The sequence below is a fragment of the Strongylocentrotus purpuratus genome, unplaced genomic scaffold (assembly GCF_000002235.5).
Source record: "Strongylocentrotus purpuratus isolate Spur 01 unplaced genomic scaffold, Spur_5.0 spur5_scaffold_19, whole genome shotgun sequence".
NCBI classification, from domain to species: Eukaryota; Metazoa; Echinodermata; class Echinoidea; order Camarodonta; family Strongylocentrotidae; genus Strongylocentrotus; species Strongylocentrotus purpuratus.
This window is the reverse complement of record NW_022145604.1, coordinates 15,344,778-15,355,967: the sequence shown is the minus strand read 5'-3', so window position 1 is coordinate 15,355,967 and position 11,190 is coordinate 15,344,778. Positions and strand designations below refer to the sequence as shown.

General features: G+C 37.6%; 1 protein-coding gene across 1 annotated transcript; it reads left to right on the top strand.

The window, feature by feature from the left end:
• The first annotated feature begins 6,949 nt into the window (after window positions 1–6,949).
• LOC115925826 lies at window positions 6,950–10,939 on the top strand. The gene is made up of 3 exons (XM_030989799.1): window positions 6,950–7,029; window positions 8,571–8,738; window positions 10,632–10,939. The coding sequence occupies exons 1-3, from the start codon at window positions 6,963–6,965 to the stop codon at window positions 10,937–10,939; spliced, it is 543 nt and encodes a 180-aa protein (XP_030845659.1). The 5' UTR covers window positions 6,950–6,962.
• Window positions 10,940–11,190: the final 251 nt, after the last annotated feature.

Genomic DNA, 11,190 nt, shown 5'->3' with positions numbered 1-11,190 from the left:
TGGACCCCGTCTAGGGAGCTAAGGCGGACCCCTGAATGCTAATCTGACCGTAAATTAAAACCTTAAACCCCTGAGCTTCCGGGACGGACAAGGTATCAACATATGTTCATCTGACAGCAGGCGCGTAGCCAGGGGGGCGGTGGGGTGGTCCCCCAATAAACGCCGGCCAAAAAAGAGAGGAGTGTAAAGGAAGAGGACGTAGGAAGAAAAGGGAATAGACAAAGAACATATTTGAAATTCAGACAAGGATTAAGAGTCGAGAACGGTACAACGAATCGTATTCTTTCTCTAATGAATTAATGAAACGTCAAAGCTTCCGCGCTACGCGCGGGGGAGGCAGGGGGAACTTAATTCAGACGAGGATAATTTTCGGGAACGGTACAACGAATCGTCTTCTTTCTATAATAATTTAATGAAACGTCGAAGCTTCAGCGCTTCGCGCGGAAGGGGGGGGGAATTGATTTAGACAAGGATTAAGCGTCGAGAACAGTACGACGAATCCTCCTCTTTCTCTAATGATTTAATGAAAAGTAAAAGCTTCCGGGTGGGGGAAACTAAATTGTTTTCGAGAGCGGAACAACGAATCGTCTTCATTCTCTAAAAATTTAATGAAACGTTGAAGCGGGGGGAAACTGAATTTAGACAAGGATTAAGAGTCGAGAACGGTACAACGAATCGTCTTCTTTCTATAATAATTTAATGAAACGTCGAAGCTTCGCGCGGAAGGGGGGGGGGGGGAGAGGAATTGGTTTAGACAAGGATTAAGAGTCGAGAACGGTACGACGAATCCTCCTCTTTCTCTAATGATTTAATGAAAAGTAAAAGCTTCCGGTGGGGGGGAAACTAAATTATTTTCGAGAGCGGAACAACGAATCGTCTTCATTCTCTAAAAAATTAATGAAACGTCGAAGCGGGGGGAAAACTGAATTTAGACAAGGATTAAGAGTCGAGAACGGTACAACGACCTCACCCCCCCCCCCCCCCAACGGAACAAAATGTCAAATTGTCAAATTTCGAGACCAAAAAAAAAGTGTGCTCTTCCCCCCCCCCCCCCCGCTTATTTAGCGGCTGGCTGAGTCGTTACGAAAAAAAATTCGGATCAAACAACAAAAAAAGTGGGCCCCCCCCCCCTAAGAAATCCTGGATCCGCGCCTGGTACATGGAGTTGCTTTTGTGGTCGATAACTTCTGTCAACATGGCAGCACGCAACGGTAATTACTCTCGAGATTCTCAGCTTCAGTTTGATATGAAACTTGCCATCTTTCACAATTTTGAAACAATCCTTTTTCACCACTTTTATTGTCGTTATTTTTGTAACATTTCAACAGGTATTTTGTACCCTAAATTTCGCTTTTGGTTCCTGACTTTGGTACATAATTAATTTGTTTACTTTGAGATTCGTTGGAAAGATGAAAAGTCACTGATCAAAATAATGTCAAAACCTAATTGACGCAAAATCTTGTTCTCTTTATAATCATAGTAATTAAGACCCTAAAAACCCGGAAATTACCAATTTGTTCTTTCTATAAGATGGCGCGATATTGTGTGATTTCATACTCGTGCACGCTCGCCGTTTGAGCAATGGCAATGCATAACTGATTATTAAACTTCAGGGAGCTCTGCCGCGCCACCGACTGGCCGAAAAAATTAAGAAAAATGATTAAAAAAGAAATAATGTAGAAAATTTTTATCTGAAGACAGGTGACGTAATTGATCCAGGGTCCTCAGATTGTTGTCATGACTGCTTGCGCGCACGTGCATTACAGGCGCACGCCACAAGGAATGCTTATTCAAATGTGGTATTCAGAATGTTAATTAACCAAAGCGTAACATATGTGACGTAGTTGACGTATTTGGCCAATCAGAACGCTCTATTATCACATCGGCAAAGTTGACTACTTTTTTTAAATTATTCATGAACATTCGCGTGATTTTTCTTGGTTCCTGACTTTGGTACAGCGTAAAATAAAATAATTTTGATATCATTGTAAAGAAAAATATTTATGCTTTATGCTGATTATAACATCTTCTTGACGCAAGAATGATTTCTATGTGAAAATCAGCCCTACTCTTTAGATAGATTTATCGTCGAAAAACCCCATTTTCAAGGCGAAATATCTGTTTCCAAAATATATTTAACATGATTGTCATATAAGTATATAGAGAGTGCAACTTCTTATCTTTAAAATAAGACCCATTTCATGAGAAATGAACAATTATAAAGGCAAAAACTGCCGATCGGGAAGACCGTCTGCACTACTCATTGTGTATGCAAGACACGTAAATTCTTGCATACGTGCTGAACAATATAGAGGGTTTTCGCACCGGCTGCAGTCTGACTGTGACTATGCGCTTTACAACAATATAGATTTGAAAAAGTATACGCTCATACATTATGAAGGTCGGGCAATAGCAAGATCAACTGCAAAAGCAGGCCGTATGGTGTTTTCAAATCGACTTATTCTTAAATCACTTTTTTTGATTATCTTTTTCAATTTAAATGTGGAAAGCTATCACAGAACATCCGGCTGGAAAAATGTAATTGAAATTTTTAATTCAATACTCTATTTTTCACCTAATTTTACATGACCTTGTTCACTAGCGGATACTGCATTTCAAATCAGGGATTGCATACTGCATAGCGGAGTACATTAAAATTTGAGGGGGCCGTATTTGTGAAAAATGTGATCGTGAACAGACCGGACGGGTGCATATGAAAGAAAACAACGACCTACCCCCACCCCTCCCGCCGTCTAGCGTTTGTATATGCATAGGGTAGGTGCAGGGAATTGGAGACCGCAGGGAATTGGAGACCACTAAACTTGAACCCATCACTGTCTGTCCGTGTTGGCTCCAATATTGCTATAGCGCCATGTGTGGCCTTTAACAACACTACTACATAATCCAATTCATTTCGAAGCCTACAATGTGTTCTTTCTCCGAGAAAATTGTCAAAATTGACCAAGGCAACCAATTTTGATCGTAAAATTTTGCTCTGATATAAAAACACAATTTTCACTGAATGTTGTGGTGTATGCAGATATTTAGGGGTGCATGGCTCTTAAAAAGCAGTTTTAAAATGAAGTTTATGAAGTGTGCCACCATCACAGAAAACTTATGGCCATTGTATGTTGTGAATGAGTGTTGCACGGCACATTATGAATGGTGTCTGATCAGAAATATGTGCAGGTAATGGGGGACACCAGGTCCAAGATTTATTATTATTGTTATTATTATTATTCATTTATTGGTGTAAAATGATCGATTAGCAACACAAGGCTGAAAGGGTCAATTTACAAAGGTACAGTGATGTAAATTATATACATGTCCAATAGTATTACGAACAATAGTAGATAAATCTGTGACATAATGACAATACAGCAGAATTATATTGCGTTCGTTTATGTACATTACATGAAAGGATGTACTCGCAGAAGATAATACAAGAGCAGGGGAAGGTTTATGGCTCATGAAAGTGAGAGTGATGAAGCGAATGGAATAGAGAGAGAGAGAGAGGATGGGAGAAAAGGGGAGGTACAAAGAGAGAAAGGAAGAGAGAGAGAGAGAGACGGAGAGAGAGAGAGAGAGAGAGCAGGGAATGGAATTATCATAATTAAATAAACATATTATTCCTAATTACATGTTATACATTAATGAAAATTAGTCAGATTTCGGCGAGACAACAATAATCATCATGCTAGAAGAGAGAAAAGGGAAGGTTAAAAGAAAAAAAGAAGGAGAGAAGTTTGAAGAGAGAGAAAGAGGGAGAGAGAGAGAGATGGGGGTCGTTTGTTGTGAATGTCGAATATGCCGAGGACAGTCAATGACCCGATGCTGGTTGGTTAATTGTCCATGTGCAGAAATATTTTGGGCCACATTGTTTTAAAATCATTTCAAAATTACAGTAAGTTCATTAGCTGCATATATCTCTATCAAAAAGTGTTTGAACTAACCATAACAATTCCATTTTCATTCAAATTGTATTCAAAATGTCTTGATTTGTAACTGTCCCTCATTGTCTGCACATTTACGTAATGGGATACCTTTGGTGCTGACGTCATTAATCATTGTTAGCTTATTAATCAGTTACATCATGCCCACAATTTTGTTACCAAATAAAGAGAAGAAGTTACTGAAGAGAATACAAAACTTTCTGTAAGTGTAACATTTGTAATGTTTATGTAAATTATGTAAATGTGCTTAAGGGCTCCAATTCCCTGCACCTATCCTAATTGCATTGATGAGGTTATAAGTAAAATTGTATAAAGTCTTTTGCAATATATTTTTGCACTATTTTGTATCTTAATTGTGCAATTTTTCGTTTTTTGTTTGTTGAGAGGAAAAAAAAAATCCAAATCAACATCAAACAAATCACCCCCCCCCCCCCCCACTAAAAAAGCCCTCAGCCACTGTGTAATGGGAAATCTCTCCTCAAGCACAGTATGTGTACGTATGTGCGCGCGTGTGTGTGTGTATGTGTGTATGTGCGTGCGTGTGGTGTGTGTGTGTGTGTGTGTGTGTGCGTATACTTTTTTTCGCTGCACATGTAGAATTATGGATCTTCAGTGACTGGTCCGTCAGAAACTAGTGCTAAGCCAGTCACAGAGAATTCATGATTTCAACTGATGCCTGTCAGTACATTGTAAATTTGATTTTTCTTCAAAATTAAAATCTTTTCATATTTGATAAATATGGTGTATTGGCATACGGGCTATGGTTGGAGCATTGGATGCGTTGAACAGCGTTAGTGTATTATGTGGATTTATCATATTCATATTCTGAATATTTTCAGCGAATTGAATAATGTTGAAAAGGATGCAATTCATTGTTGTACTCGATAATTCTCAGTTAACATATTCTCTCTCTCTCTCCCTCTCTTGCATAAAGAAAATATAAAAATAATAATTTGCCTTGATTAAGAATAATTGAAAAAAAATTATCAGTATTAAACAGGGAGAAAGAAAAGGGGAGGAAATTAATCAAAACAAACATTGAAGAATCCCATTCAGTGTTCATTCGTGATGCATAAGAATGAAGGTACATTAAGGTGGAATAATTCATAATGTGGTGACTTGTCGGTTACCGTGCGAATATCTTCGATATCTAGGCTTCGATATCTATTCAATCTATCAAACAATACGAAATCCAGCTGTAGTTCATACACAGACAAGAAAATAAATTTATAAAACGGAGATTCCAGAATGATGACAATGACAATGATTAAAACTTTGAATAAAAAATAATTAAAACAATATGGTCTGAGGGTCATATATTTCGAATATTATAAAGTTTCATTCACCATCGTGTTGTTGAACACTATATATTTGCAATTTAATTTGAATGCGGTGACTTGTTGGTTACGAGTAGAAGGTCATTCTATTTATCTGAGTATCTTCTCCCGGTTCGGAGGTTGATTGCAACATCTCTCCATTTCACTGAAGGTCATTGCAGGCTTCGATATTCTATAATATAGACGCTATCTAGACAATAATTCAACAGATATCTGGGTAGAGACACTTGGTCACATCAAGCTAGCTACGAGAAAGTATATCATCATCTCACAAAATTCTACTCGAACACCGCACCAAGATCAGGTAGGACCAACATCCCTTACGCTGTGCCTGTTGAATATGATACGTCTTTCTGATTCCGTCAGTTTGCAATTGTATTGACGATGATATCGATTATTTAGGAGCGCTAAAACAAAAAAGTACCTCATCGCTTACTAAGTAACAGAATATGAAGAGAAACATGAAACTATTAGATAGGTGAATCAAACTTTATTACTGAGGAAAGAAGTATGTTTTAATGGGATCTTTTAAAAGTGGCAAGACAGGTATTATCTTTCGAAGCAGCCACATAAAACGTTTTTCGGTCGTTGAGATTCAGAATCTGGAAATAATTAATGTATATTCAGTTGTTGAGCGCATGTATGCATTTCTTTAGACATTTGTTTACCTCTTGTGCAACGGGCTTTTAGTGCACATTAATCAGGAGCTATGCTTTGGCAATTCTGAGGGGTGCGATGGCCCAGTGATCTCGTAAACGGGAGGTCTAAAAAGTGCTAGTGTCTTTTGGTAAGGCTTTAATCCACTGACTTACACCCACCTTCATAAACTGGTAATGCTTTCAAAATACTAACTGTTTTCAAACTCAAAGTTGGGTATGAGCGATTATTATTATTGCATGTTTATAGTTAGGTAAAATGTACCAGAAATTGGTTAAACATTACCTAGTGTTGGTTTTATGTCTTATCCAACAAACATGTATGGTCCTCTTTTGTTTACCACCTATTTGTAAAATATTATCCAACTGTTTTAAAGAGACTATAATGTCCCTTTTGCAGCCAACGTCAAATTCTGCAGAACTTTGCAGGAATTATGAATATGTCTTGTATGTCCTATCTATGAAATTTAAACATTAGCAGTGTCCTAGTATTTAAATTATGCAAAAAACAACGTTTACCTTCTAGACTTCACTGTCAGTGACTGACTGATATCTCTGATTTATCTTTGGTAATAACATACACAAAATGAGCTGTTACAGGTACATGAGCATTTGTCTATATCAATAACCCACTACTTGTAATAGCCGAAATTAAACTTATTGAATCTTTGTGCAGCACAAAACGTACGACGTACGACCGTTTTCAAGCCCTTTTGTTTTGATGGAAGTTCTAAATTAGTATTGTCTTTTAAATGCCGTTAGAATTTAACCTTTTCATTTTTGGCCTGCAAATGGGACATAGTACCTTTAAAGGGGAAGTCCACCATGATATTTAGTTGGTTTTGATAAAAGCAGAAAAGTGAGACAAACAAAATTTAATTAGTAAAATTTGAACAATATCCTATAAAAAGAAATAGAAATATTATACATTTTTTAAGTTGTCATCAGTGAAAAAATTAATTTGCAACACTGTTTTCGTTGATTCTTGCCTATAGCAGCCGTTATCAAAAGCAGTCATGAAGTTATTCGTCTTATCAATGGTGGTGATGATGGTGGTTTGTGTTCATGCTCAACAGGAAAGCGGTAAGATAATTGTCAAGCACAGACTTTATTGAGCCATTTAAAGTGTTTTTAGTTGTTTCAGTAACAAAGGTTTAAACCAGCTTGCAAATAGCTACAAGGGGCAGGGCTGAGATGATTGATATGATGCTATTGCAACTTGACCTGAGCTTGATATCATGGACCACTTTTATCCTATTTACTCTCAGACTGCCTCTAACTGTAAACATATTTTAATCCGTTGTTTCATTAGTTCATTAGTGATCTCTTTTTTTAATTCATGCCCTTGCCAATTATTTGACTTGGGTCTTTTTCTCCAATGCAATGTGCAATATCTAATTCAAAATTACACTATATTGTTATTTATATACTCATTCTAATTTTATTGACCAACTCTCTCGATCTAGATGAATGCTGTCATTACATGTATATTAAAGGGGAAAACGAAATAGAGACTGTCATTTTGACTTTTACGGTTTAATTTCATCTCATCCAATAGGTTTTTTTTAATGCTTAATTTCAATTTTTGTAATAGAAACGTTTGTATAGCAATTGTTAAATACTTTCTCAACTCTTTCGCTTAAACAACTTCCTTTTTTCTTCTCCATTCTCTCCGTCCCACCGTCTTGGTCTTTCAACATGAAACATTAAACGTATAACTTTGTTTTGCAATTTCGATTTCACCTTACAATGACTTACATTATGTATTTTAATTTTGTATATGTTTATATCTCTCTATATTTTTAACTTGTTTGTAAATTGAACATTTTCAGCCTGCGAGCTGCTTGTTTGATGTGATTTCTCAATAAACCAAACCAATTCAATTCAATTTAATAATGCTTAATCTGGAATGCATTGTTTAATTAGTTGTAGAGGCATGATTTTTATTTTTAAGGAGAAAAAAATTAAACGATAGACGACCCTTACTCTAAACCTAGCTTTAAACCTACCTGGTACTGTGTACTAAACATAACAAAGACAATTAGCTGCATTATCTAAATTACGTTGGAAGTTATTTTTTTAAACGTGCCTCTACAACAGTACTGATTAAATAAGGCCTACCTGATATCAATAGCCCTTTCTAAGGCGACATCTATTATGAAGTTAAGGCTGTGTCACACAGAGGCCAAAAATCCGGATTTTAGTTATCGTATTACGGTAAATATTGCCAGTTTGGTACAGAATGGTTACAAGTTCATTGATAAGCAGGACATGATGAAAAATGAATGTATAAAGATTGATAAATTACAATGTGAGGTATTGATCAAATTTCCATACTGGCTCACGTCTGGCATTAATAGTAGTAGAAAAAAGAGGAAGCAGGAGAAGAGGGAAAAGGGGAGAAAAAATGATAAAGAATAATAGGAAGAAGGATAAGGAGAAGAAGAAGAACGAAGAAGTGGAGAAGAAGAAGAAAAATAAGTAGCCGTAAAAGAAGCAGGAGAAGAAGTGGAAAAAGTATATAAAGAAGAAGAAGATAAAGATGAAGTGAAAACCCAGATCCTGTACTTCTCCATCCCATCTTCTCAGTTTGCTCATACTTGGTATGCTTATTCCAAATGCAGGTGGTCCTTTCTGTCCGAAATGCACCGAGCTATATTCTGACGACCCAGCCTTCCCATTGCCCGTCCCGGTTGGAAACACTTGTTCTCTAAACCCTGAAATAGAGCAGTGTGATGTAGGTGACAGATGTGAGCTGGTGGAGATTGCAACGAGCTTTATTCGTGACGCTGGTAAGAATGTAATGCCCGTCACTGCACACGAGACGTCATTACCATATTTCATATATTCTGTGAAAGTTCTTAGCTCGTACGTCACACGATGTCTTCACTGATCACGTTTGAATCAATGTGTGTACGGTGTCTCTTTCACGTGGTGCGTCAAAGACAGCGTACTGCATGACTGACGCAGTCCTGTTCGTGTGACCCCACGTGTGTCAAGGTTATTACACCGTTTAATGAATATTGATGTATCATCTCAACCAACATTTCTTTTTCGTGCCCTCAATGCTTTATCTTGAGTCCCGAGAGCATAGAAATAATTAAATTATCATTGATAAATACCTTTTTCCTCTCGATTGAACGAGTCTGTTACCGACAGTTTTGCCACATGTTTAATAATTATTAATATAAACGAACATATTTTAAGACTTAATACTGACTTTGTTTATGAATAACGCCGAATATTTCACTCTGTCAATTCTTGTTTTTAACCTGAATTAAAGAGTTAACCTGTCTTACCGACCACTTACTTAGAGCGGCCACTGAACCCCCCCCCCCCCCCCCCCCCCCACAGAAAATTACTGTGTTGTTAACCCACTATATAAAGCTATGGTCACAAATTAGAGCAGCGACCGACCGATCAGTAGCCTGCTCGGTCGCTGCTGGAATTAGGCATCGCCCAGCGATTAGTTCGGTGCCCGGGCGGCGACCGCCCAGGCACCGAGCGTATTTTGGGCGGCGAGTGAAAAGTGGGCAGGCGCCGCCCAAATTTTAACTCCGCGCTAAAACTTCAGCGGCGACCGAGCGATGCCCTAACAACGAGCGGTGACTGGCCGGTCGCCGCTCGGTGGCCGGGCAGCCGCCGGGCAGAATTGGTTAAAAACTCGCCGCTCGGCCGCCGAGCAGGCTACTTTTGGGTAATGTGACCATAGCATAAAGGTCACCAGCCTTACACAGCCAAATCATTATATAACTTTTATATTCATTCATACATACCCTACCAGGAAAAGGAATGATTTTCACATCCCCCGTTTACGCACTTCATTTTCTCAAAAAACAATTGTGTATACTAGTCTGTCTTTTTGGAACAATCTTCATCCTGATTTACTTCACCCTTCTTCTATTCATCAATTGAAATATAAACTCAAGTTACATTTGTTGAATGCATAAAATGATAATGATGATTAGACATTTCATGTATAATGTTCTTTTTTCTTATAACGTGTACCATTTTATTTTACAATTCATTTGCAATTTTACGCGTTCTTTTGCCTGTGTGACATAAGTGAATTTTAACAGGAAAGGAATGAATAATTCATGATTTCTATTGTTCGGTTTTTGTAAACGTTCAGGTGGTGCAAACATGTGCGGTAGAAATAGGTGCATACTCTGCTATTTATTGGCTCGTTACTCCTCTTCGTTTTAATGTATTTCTTTCTTCTTTTTTCTGTATTGTATTGTATTGAACTCGCAAACAATTATTTGTCAATTACTGCCGTCTCAATTTTAATTGTGTACCTCTCTCTATAGTAAACATTTTCTGTCCCTATTATTTTTCAAGTCTCCCAGGAACCTATCCTTTACAAGCTCTGCTTTTCTATAGGTTCCTGCACATTTCACAGTTTGTACTTTTGTCTGGGTTTCCTTTAAATGATATTAGTTGTCAAACAAATGTGATGATTACCTTATCAATTAATATAATCATTTTTTTTAAATTATGAAACAAATATGTCTTTTATGTATATTTTGTTATCTGTATTATTTCTGCATGTGAAATGTGAAATCAATAAACTCAAACTCAATTATGTATCCCCATATCTTGACACGAATAGCGGCCATCGATATAGAGCTGAGTCGTAACTTATTTATTTTTGTCCTTTATTCTTGGTTCAAATGCAACCATAGATTTACTTACCCTGACGCTGTCGTCTTTCGGTTGCGAACAACATTCCGAGTTTTCGATGCCGATTCCGGACACCGGCTGCACGTTAGAAGGGGTAGAATCTTCCGACCCCGGCATTGATCCTGTCAATGTTCCTAATTTTCCTGAGCTGACGATCAGTTCCCAGGTACGCGTGACCTGCCTCTGTGACACACCCAACTATTGTGCCTCAGCTCCTGCTGGAGAAGGTAATAAGGAGGAGGGGAAGTGTAGTCCAGAATTTGCAAGCAAAGATGACATGATTTCCGAACGTATACGACAGATGACATGATTTCCAAACGTATACGACATGTGCAAAATGGCTGGGTCAGCGTCACTCACTTTTTTTTTTACTAGCCTTCGTAAGATGTTCAAAGACAACAAAGATAAGGAAATGATCTGATACATCAGTTTGTATAATTCAAGGATGAAAAGAAGACGTGTTTATTATTAGTGTGTTTACCAGCGTTTTTCAACCTTTTTTTTCAGCATGGCAGTCTTTTCAGAAATACAAGTGTCGCTTCTCGCCAATCCCGAATTCAT

Bases quoted from the DNA above. Each gene is read 5' to 3' on its own strand.
- LOC115925826 (XM_030989799.1), top strand. From the start codon at position 6,963: ATGAAGTTATTCGTCTTATCAATGGTGGTGATGATGGTGGTTTGTGTT. The intron at 7,030-8,570 runs GTAAGATAATTG...TTCCAAATGCAG, and splicing joins TCATGCTCAACAGGAAAGCG to GTGGTCCTTTCTGTCCGAAA. The intron at 8,739-10,631 runs GTAAGAATGTAA...ATGCAACCATAG, and splicing joins GAGCTTTATTCGTGACGCTG to ATTTACTTACCCTGACGCTG.